This window comes from Schistocerca nitens, chromosome 9, assembly GCF_023898315.1.
Source record: "Schistocerca nitens isolate TAMUIC-IGC-003100 chromosome 9, iqSchNite1.1, whole genome shotgun sequence".
NCBI classification, from domain to species: Eukaryota; Metazoa; Arthropoda; class Insecta; order Orthoptera; family Acrididae; genus Schistocerca; species Schistocerca nitens.
The window spans coordinates 22,097,114-22,114,510 of record NC_064622.1 but is presented as its reverse complement, the minus strand read 5'-3'; the positions used below and the strand labels follow the sequence as shown (position 1 = coordinate 22,114,510).

At 40.3% G+C, this 17,397-nt stretch overlaps 1 protein-coding gene across 1 annotated transcript in view; it reads right to left on the bottom strand.

The window, feature by feature from the left end:
* Positions 1 to 558: 558 nt before the first annotated feature.
* The window catches only part of LOC126203034 (pyridoxal kinase), a 108,900-nt gene continuing 92,061 nt past the window's right edge, over positions 559 to 17,397 (bottom strand). Inside the window, exon 7 of the mRNA XM_049937271.1 lies at positions 559 to 1,397. Coding sequence (XP_049793228.1) covers positions 1,285 to 1,397 — 113 coding nt within the window. The 3' untranslated portion in view covers positions 559 to 1,284. The remainder of the gene's footprint in view (positions 1,398 to 17,397) is intronic.

Genomic DNA, 17,397 nt, shown 5'->3' with positions numbered 1-17,397 from the left:
TCCTGTCAGATAAGGATGTGTAACAGGGAGTTACAGACCTCTTCACTCAGCAGGACAAGATGTTTTATGAATACCAAACAGTATCTTGAACCTGGTGCATTGGTGGGATAGTTGACTCAACTCTCATGGTGATTTTGCATGTTTGGCTTACCGATTCTGGATAGTATGGCCTTCGAATGGAAACTTTTTGATCACCTCCTTATATGATAGGCACTCATCTAATTCTCACCATTATTTACATGCCTTTTATCTTTAACTTCTTTTGAAAAGTCACCCCCACTTTGGTTCTTATCAGTACGTGACACCTCATGTTAGTGTGTTTTCTATATAGACTACCTCTTCTCTTGCTTTCTAACTAATTTTATTGATGGTAATTATTTTGCTTGTTTATCTTTGTGACATTCTGCAAAGAGAAAATTCAATTCAATTACTGCAACATTTATATTGAGTAAATGCAATTTGCAACTCGTGTTTTGTACAATACATAATGTAATACTTGATAGTGTTTTGTACACTTATTTAAGTATTCTACTGCCAAAAGTTATAGATACAGATTAACACATTTTAGTTTCACTACTGAGGAGACAATTATTTCCATAAATTTTAAATATACTTCAGGGCGAAAGATGCATTTTTATTTGTTTTCAAGACCCCTCCCCACCCCTCCTCCTAGTAATGTAACAAATAACAAAATACTTTATAAGTACTTGTTGCACACTTCCACTCAATGTTTCAACATTAAAATAGGTATTGCACGTATACACTCAAACTGATTCTCAGCCATCAACTTATTGTACAAATAGGAACCCAAGACAAATTAATATTATCCTAAGAACACCAGTGCCATCCCCCCCTCCCTTATGTTGTTCTGCTTATTACTTCAAGACATGTCTAGACCAAATCACAACAATTGACACATAACTTGATGTTACCTACAAGGGACATACATATTATGTACGTTAATACAGTCAACATGCCACTATCAGTAAAATCACTTATGATTTGTTGTTACCAATACAGTACACTTGTGGTCAAAGTTAACTTACACGAAATAACGGTGTCATTCGTTGTATTTTTGCATTCACAGTTGGAGAATTAACACCAGTGCTTGTTGTTTGTGACTTCTTGTAGCTTGTGTAACATTAAAACTGTCTGCTATGTTAAACATTTAAGCATCTTATGCAGCTCTAATCTATCTACAAAAAAAAACATAAAATGCAGTAAAACTGTTGCAGTATCTTTTGCGCAACAGTTCATGGTAATATTTGATAACAGTATTTCTATTTAGTGTTCCTGGGCCCGAACACGGATCTCTGGCTTTTCAATATCTTGACGGCTTTGAATAAGACGTAGTTCCACAGCAGCTGCCTTCATTGGCTTTGATAAACCAGTCACATCTACAAACAAAGAATAGGAGTTAAATGTTGAATGATCAGCACATAAGAATTGTTAGGCAGGTCACATTTTGCATGAGTAATGTGATAGCAAGTGAAGAGACAATGGAAGATGTGTTGAGTATCAAAAACATTTTCTCCAAACCCGCATAAAGTAAAATGCAACAGCCCATACATTCTTGCATCTGTATATCCAGAAAAGGATTCAGCTGCACTTTTTAATCAGAAACATTTACTCAAAGTAATTCAAACAAGGGAGAAAAAGCAGAATAAAGGTAAATGAACATATGCCATGCTGTCCAATCAAGTATTCAACATAAATGTTCTCCAATGTGACACACAACTGCCAAGATACCTCATATTGAAGAGTGTGGTGCAGTTGCTATGGCACAGGACTTGCATTCAGTAGGAGCAAGGTTCAAATCCCCATCTGGATTTGCGTTTTCTATGGTTTGTCTAAACCAGTTAAGATGAATACCAACAGCAATCCTCTGTGGTTTGCCTAAACCAGTTAAGATGAATACCAAAATGGGTCCTTTGAAATGGACACAGTTGAGTTTCTTCCCCACTACAGTTTTAAGAATATTCATGATGGCCACCTTGTCAACAGGATGTTAACCCTAATCATCTTTCTTTTTCTTTTCCACAGTCCAAAATTATACCTACCTTGTTACTCTTGAATACTCTACATCAAATCTGTGGCACCCCAATCTTTGGATTCTCTCAGAATAACTCAGCTGTAAGAGATCCACTATCATTTGATTACATTATTGACAATACACAATTGGATACAGTAACTTCTGTAAAGTACCTAAGAGTAACCATTCAGAGCAATTTTAAATGGAAAAACCTCATTGAAAAAATTGTAGGAAAGCTGAGACTCAATGGGAGAAATTTAATTTGTCCTTAAAAGAAATGGCTTGTCTGAATGATTTTTGAGTATTGCTCATCAGTTTGGGACCCATATAAAGTGGGATTCATAAAAAAAGGGAGGATCCAACTAACACTGGTATGTCTCTAGATGGTATTGCTTAGTCGGTGCAAGAGCAATACAGAGAAGCTCAACAAACTCCAATGGCAGGCAATACAAAAGAGGCATTGTGCACCACAGAGGATTGCTGTTGAAATTTCAGGAGTGTATGTTCCAAGAAGAGTCGGGTAATATATTTGTATCTCCTCCACATATCTCAAGAAAAGATCACAATGACAACATCAGAGAAATTAGAATAAAAGCATAGATTTACCAACAAACGTTCTCCCCATGTGCCATTTTTAATAGAACAGGGGGAGAGGAGGGGGGGGGGGGGGAGGGAGTAACAGAGACAATGGTACTAGAAGTGTTGACAACCAAACACTGTAAGGCAGCTTTTGTAGTATAGATGTAGATGTACAAGGTGCATTATATGCTACATGAACTGCTGTTCAAATTACAGAATGAGCAGCAGCAGAAAATACCAATAACATTTTGTGATGGGCTGTAATACTAAATATAAGCATATGTGCAGATTGCTGGTGAGAATTATGAATGATGAAGCATGATAAATAAATCTACTAGATAAACTCTTAACATTCACAAGTATTTATTTTATATTTGGATTTCATATTTGAATTCTGTTTCTGAGAATATTGTAAGCAGAGAATCAATGCCGAGGTCATTGTAGATGCAGTTCTAGCTCTGGTAGGCAAGGATTGGATAAGGTCCAGTGTATAGCTAGAGGTCTATGACGATGCATGTATCCACAGTAATTTTTACCTTGCAGAAAAAAAGTCAGCATTGTTACATACATTCACAATCATAACAGCTTTTTAGTTAAAAATTACAGGAAAACATCAATCTTTTTCATCAAATTGTTTTACCTGCGGTCGATGAATGAGACTGCATGAACCAGCACTCCCATCTGTTGTAATGTTAACTGAAACTTTAAGTCAGTGGGCATTCTTTGAATGTTTGCAAGGTCCAGATAAAGTGGAAGTCTTTTTTCATCCTTAAATTTTGGCTACAACCATTTTAGCAGCTTGCAATGGACCTGCAACTAGTGAATATGCATTGCCACAACCTTATTTTTCATGCAGTCTGTGAAGCATCTTCTGGATGATGTGAGATATGTGAGTTGCCAAGTTTCTGCTGCCTTTATACTTTGTAGTGACTGAGAGGCCACATAATGAATGTTTCAGAGTAAGCATCAGTGAGAGTGCTTTAATAAAAGGCACACCGTGGATATAATTTCATGTAAGGTGAAACAAGGTGATTTCACATTACTGAGAGAGAAGTCAAATTGATATTTCCAGATTTGAAGAAATTTGCTTGTATATTTCAGGGCAATGAGAGAATCAAAGATATAGTGGCTTGCTTTGTGTGTAAAAATATGTATTCTTACACTGGATATAAAAAATTGCCAATTGTCTGTGTGGAGCTGCATCCAGAGACATGAGGAATGATTTTAGACACATAGGAGGGGCACTAACAGTCCATCTATGGAGTGATTCGCATAGCAAAATGAACTACATGGGAGTGACTACACATTACATTAACAGTACAGAAGGAGAACTTTGCATATGGGCACCAGAGATTTTGAAAGTGAACTAATAATGCTATTATAGGTATTTAATTCATTCAGCACTGTGAAATACGTCATGTTTGTTGCTGATAGAGGCCAAATATTGTAGCAGTACATTTTTGATTACAAGATACTCTCATGTTCAGCACACTTTCTTAGTACTGTGTGATTTAGAGAACCAAAGCAAAATCTAAATTAGGATGGCCACAGATTTGAGCCATGTCTCTCATGAACTTAAATCTGGTGTCTTGAACCCTACAGCACCTTTTTTGCTAAGTTTACATACAGAGTTCTAGTGAGGAAGAGAGACATTATCAGTTTATGTTATGTGGTGTTACAAGAAAATCTAAAACAGAATCCTTTAAAAACAAGGAATATGAAATAAAGTGTTGATGCTTATCATGTCATTTCTAGTGAGAGAGGACAGGGACAGGCATTAAGGTTACAATTATAAAGACCTGCAGCTACAGGGAAAAAAGATGGAGATGAAAGTTTAGAAGGAAAAAGGACTTACACATAGAATGGCAATGATTAGTGGTAAGTGGATACGAAGTGTAGGTCCCATAAAATATTTATTGGGCTAATGAATTCTTCTTTGGTGCCAACACTAAATAAGTGTATTTCAAGGATACTGATGAATGTGAAACTAAACTTTTTTGTGATGTTTTCTGACTTCATACACAGTCCACTCATACTAAAGTAAGCACCTGTCAAAAGTCTGAATAATCACCTTTTTCAGTGTGGACCACCGCAGGATGTGTGTGAAGACTGTCAATGAGGTTCTGGAAGGTACTGAGAGGGATGTGAAGCCATGGCAACTCCAGTGCCGTGGCCAGCTGTGCTAGGATTATTTGAGGATCGTACACCTTCCAACGATTCTTGCAGGGTGTTTGCCTTCAGACATTTCACACAATACAAACCAATGGCCATCTCTCCGATGGAGCATAAAATGAAATTCACCTGGAAAGGCCTCCTGTTGCCACAGAGTAGACATCCATTTGTTGTATTTGCAGGCAGATTCCAGCCTTCGTCAGTGATGAACAGCAGTCAGCATGGGTGCATGAACCAGGTACCTGCTAAGGCCCATATGCAACAATGTTCACTGAACAGTTGCAGGTCTATTCACCAGTACACATGTCCAGAACTGTCATTCACCCCTGCCATCTATGGCCCGCAGTGCACCACAGTTGCCGCAGTGCTGGTTTTGGATATCACCATTTTGCCATTTGTGGTACTCCTTAACCATGACAGCATCCGAACAGTTTACAAACTGAGTCATTTTGGAAATGCTTCCACCTTTTGCCTGGAAGCAATAATCATGCCCTTTTGACTGTCAGATTAATCACACTGTTTCCTCATTACGCGATGACTGCACTGTTTTCTGAGTCATCCCTGAAATGCTTTAGACACCCTCCATTCCTAGTGTTGCTACCTACCATCTGTGAGTGCTTATTGCACGGTGATGTTGAACGTAGGCAATGACCACATTAATGTGAGTGGCATGTGTAAATGTACAAGTTCATAGTAGAAATGGATAAAAGATACAAACTCATTGCTTATAAAATTTTGATTTCATTTTTCCTATTTTACATACTGTGATAATTTAAGACCTAAGGAGACCAATAAGCTTTTATGAGCTACTTTTGCTGTCTTGTTTGCACAAAGAGAGTATATGCAGTTAAAAATTGTTGTGTATAGTGTTGAATATTACTGTCCTATATTGAAAAATGGCACTTTTGATGGAGAAATGATTTTGTCCATGTAACAATGGATGAATAGTGGAACTGCATTTGTGATGACACCATTACTGAACAAAGTATTTAGCTGCATTTCAAGAAGGTATATGTAGTGCAGGCAAGGTTGAAGCAAGAGAAGGTGATGGAATTAGTAAAATGTACAATTGGCCTTAAAATAGTGACACCTGGAGGTTCGAAGTGTAGCTGGTTAAGATACCTAGTGATTATAGATATCCACTTTTTGCCAATGGGAAAATAACAGATTTGCTTTGAATAACAGCCGAACAAACTGAAGATATGATTCTTCAGCTTCTCCCGGCATACCTCATGCCAAAACTGTTTAGGGCTAACTGCTGGATGTCGGTGTCCGATGGGCACAACATTCTGGCAAATGACCACATTGCCATCATCAGGTGCACTGATGAACTGACTGCCACACTTCTATCTCCTCCCCCTCTCTGTCTGATCAGCTGCTTCCTTCCTTTCCTGCTGAAACACCAAGTGGAGACAGTCTTCTGTGCCCACCAGCCAAAACCCATGCACTTGTTGTCAGTGTGAAAGATGACCTTGGACTACAGAAATACAAAGTCTGTCAGATACCCTGCCAGTGTGGTAAGACTTACACGGGGTCAGACAGCGCATACTGTCAAAGATTTTTGCTGAGAACACCAGCACCTCACCAGACTGCAGCAGAATATTGCCTGAGGGAATTGCATGGTATGGACTGTAACCACACCAAGGTTCTGACACAGATATCCTAATTCTGGGACTGTGTCATTAAGGAATCTACTGAGATTTGAGTAAAGGAACTGCTCACAAATTGTGATAGCGGATACATACTTATCAAGGCATGGGACCCCCACCATTAGAATGGTCAAGAAGAGGAATAAGATACTAGACAACGAAAAGACTTTGGGGGCAGGCAAAGGAACAGCAGAGGTGCCACCAGTGTGCACATCTAGCCGTGAACGTGGGACGGAACAAGGGGTCAGCAGGAACAGTCAGGCTAGGGATGCTACCATCAGTCAGTTCATCAGTGCATCTGATGATTGCAACATGATGAAATATTGTGCTCGTTGGACACCGACACCCGGCGGTTCACCTGTGAACTATTTTGACAAATTAAAGATAGTCTGTAGGGATATCGTTATACAATCTGGTTGGACTAAACAAATTTTTGTAACCATTGTCAGCTAAAGAATTCTGACAATCTTTATAACATAACACAATGTTCATACAAATGTAAACCTCCGTGATGTATCACAAGTTGCCTGTTTGTATTGAGAGGAGAACTAAAAATGTAACATTGGAGATGGGAATTATAGGCAAGCTTTTTATAGAGAATGTTCTAACAAGCTGCACAAAGGTCATGGTTTTAAATATGGTATGAGAAGTTCTGGAAGAATATTAATAACTTGGGAGTAAAGGTAACAACTCACTGAAAACTAGAGGCACTGAGTCATCAAAATGTTGAAACTTCATTAACTTGTGGACAAATACTTTTTTGAGTTAGGACTGCATAATGTCAATACTGTAGTCATACAGGTATACTGAGGTGAGGGGTTGTGTTGGGCGGAGTGAGCAAGGGGAGAAAAGATGAGCAAGGAGCAGGAGTGAGGGTTGGGGAACAGTGACTGACAGCTCGGAGGCTGCAGGTGCACAATAGAGGAAAGTGATTGATGATGATGATGATGATGTAGGGGCAATGGGCTAGGATGTGGTGACAAAAAAGAGGAAGGGGAAACTGTGTGGAAGAGAGTGTGGGGCAGGGAATAGGGAGATTGAGGCCAGGAGGATTAAGGGAATAAAGCACTTTTGCAAAGATAACTCCTATCTATGTACGAGGTGCATTCAAGTTCTAAGGCCTCCGATTTTTTTTCTCCGGACTGGAAAGAGATAAAATCATGCGCATTGTTTTAAAATGAGGCCGCGTTCATTGTCAATACGTCCCAGAGATGGCAGCACTGTAAGGCAGATGGAATTTTACCGCCAGCGGCGAGAATGAGAACTGTTTTAAATACTTAAAATGGCGACGTTTTCCTTACTTGAACAGCGTGCAATCATTCGTTTTCTGAATTTGCGTGGTGTGAAACCAATTGAAATTCATCGACAGTTGAAGGAGACATGTGGTGATGGAGTTATGGATGTGTCGAAAGTGCGTTCGTGGGTGCGACAGTTTAATGAAGGCAGAACATTGTGTGACAACAATGAAAGACACTCTCTGTGGCCGCACATTCACCAGCTGTGCTGCTATTGCCTCAGCAATTTTCCAGTGGTCAAAACAGACTCCTAAAGAAGCCTTCACCGCTGCCATGGAATCATGGCGTCAGCGTTGTGAAAAATGTGTACGTCTGCAGGGCGATTACATCGAGAAGTAACGCCAGTTTCATCGATTTCGGGTGAGTAGTTAATTAGAAAAAAAATCGGAGGCCTTAGAACTTGAATGCACCTCGTAGTTAAAAAAAGCTTTGGGGGAGGATCCAGATTGTATGGGCAATATTGAAATCAATCACATAGTTTTTCACAAGTGGTCCTGCCACTAATGATATACGATAAGCCTGTGACAGGGCTGGAGTAAGATGAGCTAGGTGACTGAATGGGACAGGTCTTGTACTGGGGTATTCGGCAGTGATATGACCCATGTAGCAAAGGATTGGGAGTTGGTGTGGCATAGGATGAACCAGGACATATAGGTAGGGTGGGCAGCAGAATACCACTTTAGAAAGGATAGGAAGTATTTTGCGTGGGGAGTCCCTCATTTCTGGCCATGATAATACATAGTTAAAGCCCTGCCCCATACCAAGATGAAACTGGGTGGAGCAGTTGGTTCTTGGGTATGGTGGGAGGATTATAGGGCTGTGAGGATATTTTTCTTTCTTTTAGTCATCAGTCTGCTGACTGGTTTGATGTGACCTGCCATTAATTCCTCTCTTGTGCCAACCTCGTCATGTCAGATCAGCACTTTAACCCTATGTCCTCAATTATTTATTATGTGTATGCCAACCTCTGTCTTCTCTACAGCTCCTTCTAGTGCCACAGATGATATTCTCTGATGTCTTAATATGTGTCCTGTCATCCTGTCCCATCTTCTTGTCAGTGTTTTCCATCTGTTCCTTTCTTCATTGATTCTGTGGAGAATTGCCTCATTACATCAGTCCACCAAATTTCCAACACCCTTCTTTAACACCACATCTTAAATGCTTTATTTCTTTTCTCATCCAGTGTTCCCACAGTCCATGATACATTAACATAAAATACTGTGTTGCGGGTGTACAGTCTCAGAAATTTCTTCCTCAAGTTAAGGCTTCTTTTAGCCAGGAAAACTCCATTAGCTGTACTAGTCTGCTTTTTACATCTTTCTTGCTTCGTCTATGATGTGTTCTTTTTTTCCAAGGTAGAAGAATTCCTTAAGTTCACCTACAGCCACCAGTTTTGATAAGTTTATCCCTAATCTCATTTCTGTTACACCTCATTACTTTCATGTTTCTTAAGTTTACTCTCAACCCATAACTGCACTGATTAGACTGTTCATTCCATTGAACATGTCCTGTAATTCTTCTTCACAGTCACTGAGGTTAGCAATGCCATCAGTGAATCTTATCATTGTTATCGTCTCATCCTTAATTTTAATCCCGCTCTTGAACCTTTTTTCTATTTCCATCATTGCTTCTTCAATGTATAGATTCAACAATAGGGATGAAGGACATTATTACTGTATTACACACTTTTTAATCCAAGCACTTCCTTCTTTGTCTTCCAATCTTACCATTCTCTCTTGGCTCTTGTAGATATTGTATATTTCCCCTCTTTCTCTCTAGCTTTCTCACTTTTTTCTCAGAATTGCAAACATCTTGCACCATTTTATATTGTTGAACACTTGCTCTAGGTCAACCAGTCCAGTGAACATGTCTTTATTTTACTTAATTGTTGCCTTCATTAATAAGCACATCATCAGAATTGCCTCTCTGGTGTCCTTACCTTTCCTAAACTGATCGTCATCTAGCAGCTCCTGAATTTTCTTTTCCTTTCTTCTGTCTATTATTTTTGTTGGCAACTTTGATGCACGAGATGTTAAGCCAATTTGTGATAGTTCTCACACTTATCTCCCATTGCTTTCTTCTGAACTGTGTGGATATTTTTCCAGAAGTCTGATATTACATCTTCAGTCTACACACCAACTTGCATATTTGATATTTGGTTGCCGCTCCCTGCCTCCACCACCCAATGATTTTCTGTAACCATTCTGATGGAATGTAATCTGTTGCTTCTGCCTTACTTGACTAAGTTTTACAAAGCTCGGTTACACTGTGACTCTAATAAAGGACATCCTAAGTCATTTACATCAACTCTTATTTTTTCTTCTATCATGTCTTCAGGCAAGTCCTCCTCCTCGAAGAGACCTTCAATTTACACTGTCCAGTTATCTGTTCTTGGCTGTACTGGAAATGGCTATGTCAAAGCTGAGCTGGGAAGGTAAGGGAATTAGAATTATTGGAAGAAGGCTTACCAACTTGAGATTTGCTGATGATATTGCCTTACTGGCCAACGACTTCACAGAGCTCCAAAACTTAATTACAGATCAGAATATCAGTTGGTTGGCTTGAACATGAACCTTTCCAAAACAAAAGTAATGTCCAACAAATGGGTCCCAGTTGGAGATGTGAAAGTCGAGGACAGTCCATTAGAAGAGGTCAGTTAATATATCTACCTTGGCCAGATTATAAATATGAAAGGAGATGTAAGGCCAGAAATCTATCGGTGCATCAAGCTTGGCTGGCAAGCATTTGGGATGAATTCAACAGTATTCAGATAAAAAATGCCAGTAAATCTGAAGAAAATAGTATTTGATCAATGCATTCTTCCTGTGCTGACGTTTGGTTGTGAGACATGGACACTGAACTCATTTACAAAAGGGAAAGTTAGGACAACACAGAGAGCCATGGAAAGATCAGTGCTGGGCTGTACAAGAAAGGACAGGAAAAGGGCAGATGACATCCGGTCTGTCACGAAGGTTAAGAACGTCTTAGAGACAATACGCTCCTTGAAATGGCAGTGGGCTGGCTACGTCGCAAGGAGAAAAGACAGCAGGTGGATAAAGTAGCTAGTACTGGAGTGGAGTCCAAGAGAGAATCGGAGGCCTAGAGGAAGACCATCGGACAGATGGGACAAAGATATCAAGAAGATCGTTGGTAGCACCTGGCAGAGAACTGCCCAAGACCATTCCACTTGGAGAGGATTGCTGAAAGCCTACCTGAATCCACACCTCAAAGAGGCCACATCATTTAATTATTGAATTGGCTGATAATGATGATGAGTTATCTGCCACTACTATGCATTCAGTATTGGAATTTATCTGGAACTCTTAATGTTGACATATTTGCATTTAATTCCACCAAAGGCTGTGTTGACTTTTGTATATGCTGGATCAGTCCTTCTGACAACCATTTCTTTGCATTTTTTCATTCAACCATTTCATCTTGGCTTCCCTGCACTTTCTTTTTATTTAATCCCTATGTCTCGTATTCCTGTCTTTTCCTGAAAATTTTTCTACTTCCTTATTTCGTCAATGAATTTAAGTTACCTAAGGTTTCTTCAGTTACTTTGTCCAACTTCTGTGATTTTCCTTTTTAGAGATGTTAATTGCACTTCAACTGAACCACCTACTATAGTATTCTTAATTGCAGTATCTACAGCTTTAGAGAACCTCAAAAGCATTTCATCATTCCTCAGTACTTCAATATCCCACTTATTCTTGCATTAATTCTCCCAGAGGATTCTCTTAAACTATTTATCATTCCTAAACTGTTATTCAAGTCTACATCTGCTTCTAGATACACCTTACAGTCCAATATCTGATATTGGTATCTCTGTCTGACCATGATGTAATCCAGCTGGGATCTTACTGTGTCTCTGGGCTTTTTCAAAGTATGCCTCCTCATTATTTTCGAACAATATATTCACCACTACTAACCAAAATTTGTTGCAGAACTCAATTAGTCTTTCTCTTTCCTGATTCCTACTATCAAGCCCATATCTCATGTACCTGTGTCTTGTATTCCTTCCTCTATTACCACATTGCAGTCATCCTCTACTGTTAAATTATCATTTCTCTTTACATACAGAATTACCCATTCAATATCCTCCTACTCTTATGTAATCTCTTCATTTTCTGCTTGCGACACTGGCACATATACCCGAACTATTGTTTTTGGTGTTGATTTGCTGCTGATTCTGACGAGAACAAACTTATCACTGAACTGTTCACAGTAACTCACTGTCTGCCATACCTTCCTATTCATAATGAACCTGCTCCAGTCATACAATTTTCTGCTGCTGTTGATATGATCCTACATTCTGCTGAGTAGAAATCCTTATCTTCTTTCCATTTCATTTCAATTTGCCTCCACTATAGCTAGTTTGGAACTTCCTATTTCCCTTTTCAGAGTTTCTGGCTTGCTTACCTACCACATTCAAATTTCTCACATTCCACTTGTAGAATGTTTTTGCTGATTGTTCAGTTTTTTCCTCATGGCTACTCCCCCCCCCCCCCCCCCCCCCTCAGTCCCCTCCCAGAGATCAAAATAGGGGCTAATCCAAATTTTTTGCTAATGGAGGGATCATCATGAGACACTTTTTCATTTATAGGCCACATGTCCTGTGGATTCATGTTTTAACACAGTTACTTGCATTCCTTTCTGCATCCTCATGCTGTTGGTCATACATGAGTCTTTTGTCTTTTAGGAGCAGTTTCCCACACCAAAGGCATGAGGCTTGTTGGCAGAATGAGGGTGACTCCTCACACCAGAAGTCTCTGGCTGCAATTGTTGATGCTTTTATTCGAAATTTAAGCAGAGGGTGGGTCCAACGTGGAACCCAGGACATTTTGATTGCTAGCCACAGACACTACCCCTAGCAGGGGCTATAGACATGATGTAGGGAATACATTTGCTAATTAGCTTTGAGTGATAGTGCCTGTATGTGAAGGTTTTAATGAGACCTGCAGCATATTGGGCAAAGGAATTCTCATCACTGATGATGGCTGTCATAGTGCTGGTAATGTTGATAGCTGATGGGCCTGATATGGACAAAAGTGCTGATGTAGCCATGACAGAGGTGGAGGTCAATGTACAGGAAGGTTGCATATTGGGCTGAGGAGGACCAGGTGAAATGAACCCAAGAGAAGGTATTAAAGCTGTGGAGGAATGAGCCTAGTGTTTAATGGTCTTGGCTCCAGATCTCTTAGATATCATCAGTCAACCTCAACAAGACATAGTGTTGGGAGGCCTGGAAGGTTTTGTTTAAAGTATCCATCAACAGATTCGCGTAGGATAGTACCATGTGGGTATCAATGGCTGTCCTGCGAATTTGTTTATATATCTTCCCCTTAAAGGAGAAGTAGTTATTTGTGAGGATGGAAATAATGTGTAAGGAATGATGTGATAGGTTTGGAGTCAGAAGGACATTGGTACAGGTAGTGTTTAACAGCAGCAAACCCACTTGCTAGGGGGATGTTGGTGGATAGGAAGGTGGTACAACAGTGACAAGTAGGAATCCAGATGGTCGTGGGCTAAGGATGGTCAACAGCCAATGAATGAAGTGGTTCGTATCTTTAATATGAGAGACTGCACTATGGGCTACTGGTTGGAAATCTTGGTTGATAAGAGGAGAGATTCCGTCACCAGGAGCCCAGCTACAATGGGGAGTCCAAGATTGTTGGGTTTTGAGAAGCATGCGAAACATTAAACCTGGCCTCTCCCAGTTCATACCACCAACCAATTGTGACCCTCCCCCTCTCCTACCTACCTATCCTCTGGTTACTTTCCAGGAATTCTTCACCTCCAACTTGGCTTCACCATACTTTTCCAGGTCCCTGTTCAAGAACAAAACCCTCTCAATGGAAGAAAGAACAACTATCCACAACCTCAAGACAGACCCTGATTTAATTATCTTTCATGCAGACAAAGGCTCCACCACTGTCAGCAATTACCTGACAGGAGCCATCTGCCAACTGTCTGACTCCTCTGTCTACAAAGCCCTGGCACAGTGATCCCATTAAAGATTTATTTATTTAGCGTATGGTGCTATACACATCGTTTACACTTATTAAATTATGAAATCATATGATAAAATACACTATAAAATACATAAGTGAAGGATACATATTCCGATAAAATATAATACTTAAACACAATAAAAATTTTGCATTACACAAGTTTTCAAATTCTGACATCCAAATTGGCGACCCAATCGAGGCAGGGCGGTGTGGCATTGAAGAAGTCAGCCCGACTACCCTGGTAGGCCCTTAGTTCACAGTCCTTGGCGATGTGCTGTATTGTTTGATTAGGTGCCCCAACAGTCACAGCTAGGGCTGGGAAGCTTTCCCCACTTGTATAGATTGTGTGCACATAGTCCATGTCCTGTTCGGATTCTGTTTAGGCTTTTCCATAGCTGTCGTGGAAGTTCAAAGCCCTGAGGTTTCTCTGATGGACAGATAAGTTCACAGTTGTCAGGGGAGGCACCATCACTCCAGCTCTCGTGCCATTTCAAGCAACTTCCATAATATGAATTTGACCCTCACTACCCCAACAGAAATAATGTCCATCAAAAAATCTTTAAAATCAAAAACGTCTAGTGGGTATGATGAAATATCAACAAAATTAATTAAAGAATGTGATTCTGAGCTAAGTAACATATTAAGCTATCTGTGTAACCAGTCATTTATCAGTGGAATATTTCCTGAATGGCTAAAATATGCTGAAGTTAAGCCACTGTTTAAGAAGGGAGATAAAGAAATAGCATCAAATTTCTGTCGAATTTCACTGTTGCCAGCTTTCTCAAAAATTTTCGAAAAAGTAATGTACAGTCGGCTTTATAACCATCTTATCTCAAATAAAATACTTTCAAAGTCACAGTTTGGATTTCTAAAAGGTACCGTAGGTGCAACCACAACGGAGGGGTACCTGTTGAGAGGCCAGACAAACATGTGGTTCCTGAAGAGGGGCAGCAGCCTTTTCAGTAGTTGCAGGGGCAACAGTCTGGATGATTGACTGATCTGGCCTTGTAACATTAACCAAAACGGCCTTGCTGTGCTGGTACTGCGAACGGCTGAAAGCAAGGGGAAACTACAGCCGTAATTTTTCCCGAGGACATGCAGCTTTACTGTATGATTAAATGATGATGGCGTCCTCTTGGGTAAAATATTCCGGAGGTAAAATAGTCCCCCATTCGGATCTCCGGGCAGGGACTACTCAAGAGGACGTCGTTATCAGGAGAAAGAAAACTGGCATTCTACGGATCAGAGCGTGGAATGTCAGATCCCTTAATCGGGCAGGTAGGTTAGAAAATTTAAAAAGGGAAATGGATAGGTTAAAGTTAGATATAGTGAGAATTAGTGAAGTTCGGTGGCAGGAGGAACAAGACTTTTGGTCAGGTGATTACAGATTTATAAATACAAAATCAAATAGGGGTAATGCAGGAGTAGGTTTAATAATGAATAAAAAAATAGGAATGCGGGTTAGCTACTACAAACAGCATAGTGAACGCATTATTGTGGCCAAGATAGACACAAAGCCCATGCCTACTACAGTAGCACAAGTTTATATGCCAACTAGCTCTGCAGATGATGAAGAAATTGATGAAATGTATGACGAGATAAAAGAAATTATTCAGGTAGTGAAGGGAGACGAAAATTTAATAGTCATGGGTGACTGGAATTCGGTAGTAGGAAAAGGGAGAGAAGGAAACATAGTAGGTGAATATGGATTGGGGGGAAGAAATGAAAGAGGAAGCCGCCTTGTAGAATTTTGCACAGAGCATAACTTAATCATAGCTAACACTTGGTTCAAGAATCATAAAAGAAGGTTGTATACCTGGAAGAATCCTGGAGATACTAACAGGTATCAGATAGATTATACGAGGGTTGCCCAGTAAATAATGCCCCATATTTTTTTTCTCCAGAAGTATTTATTCCACAACAATCAAATTTACATATGTGAAAGACTGATGTTTTGTCTACTTGCTTTATTTTTCCACATAATCTCCTTCAAGTTCGACGGCCTTTTTCCAGCGAGACACAAGAGCGTGTATTCCCTGCCGGTAAAAATCTTTACTCTGCCTACGGAGCCAGGTTGTCACTTCGTGAATCACTTCTTCGTCATCGGCAAAACGTCTTCCACGAATGAAATTCTTCATTGGCCCAAACAAGTGAAAGTCTGAAGGAGCCAAATCGGGGCTGTTGGGTGGATGGGGTAACACTATCCAACCCAGTTTCGCGATGTGTTCACAAGTCCTCAAACTTGTGTGAGGACGAGCGTTATCATGCTGAATCAAAACATCCTGTGGGTTAACATGACGCCCAAGGCGCCGGAAGCGCTGCTTAAGTTTGTCTAATGTTTTGACATAAGCCTCTGAATTAATGGTACTGCCTTTTGGCATCACATCAATGAGAATTACGCCCTCGCAATCCCAAAACACAGTCATCATGACTTTTCCGGCTGAAGGACCTGTTTTGAATTTTTTCTTCTGTGGAGAATAAGCATGACGCCATTCCATCGATTGTCTTTTTGTTTCGGGCTCAAAATGATGCACCCAAGTTTCATCACCTGTCACAATCCGTGACAAAAAGGCCTCCCCGTCAACGTGAAAGCGTCGCAACAAATCGAAAGAAATGTCTTTTCTTTGGGATTTGTGATCGACAGTAAGACACCGAGGAACCCATCTTGCACACACTTTTGAGTATCCAAGCTGATTGATAATCACATCCACACTTCCTTTGCTTACTGACAACTCCAGTGCCAATTGTCGAGTCGTAATGCGTCGATCCCGTCGAATGAGAACATCAGCCCGCTGCAACATGTCAGACGTGACAGCCGTGGGAGGCCTTCCCGACCGCGGCAAATCTCGGAGCTCCGCAGCACCGCCCTCTGATGCTTTCACCCTCTGTGCCCAGCGACCAACAGTACTCCTATCGACTGCAGATGTTCCGTAGACGTTGCACAAGCGTTTATGAATATTGCCCACGGTTTCTTCCTCTGCTACGAGAAATTCAATCACTGCACGTTGTTTCTGACGGATGTCACTTGCAGACGCCATTTTAGAACATTCCTACACCACCGCTCTCTGTCGGAGGAAATTGAAACTTTGCGTACACACGCGGGAAACTTCAAATAACTCGCACCTAAAGTTTCACATTTCTAATATTTTTTATTTCGGAGAAAAAAAATATGGGGCATTATTTACTGGGCAACCCTCGTATAATGGTAAGACAGAGATTTAGGAACCAGGTGTTAAATTGTAAGACATTTCCAGGGGCAGATGTGGGTTCTGACCACAATCTATTGGTTATGAACTGCAGATTGAAACTGAAGAAACTGCAAAAAGGTGGGAATTTAAGGAGATGGGTCCTGGATAAACTGAAAGAACCAGAGGTTGTAGAGAGTTTCAGGGAGAGCATAAGGGAACAATTGACAGGAATGGGGGGAAAGAAATACAGTGGGTAGCTCTGAGGGATGAAGTAGTGAAGGCAGCAGAGGATCAAGTAGGTAAAAAGACGAGGGCTAATAGAAATCCTTGGGTAACAGAAGAAATATTGAATTTAATTGATGAAAGGAGAAAATATAAAAATGCAGTAAATGAAGCAGGCAAAAAGGAATACAAACGTCTCAAAAATGAGATCGACAGGAAGTGCAAAATGGCTAAGCAGAGATGGCT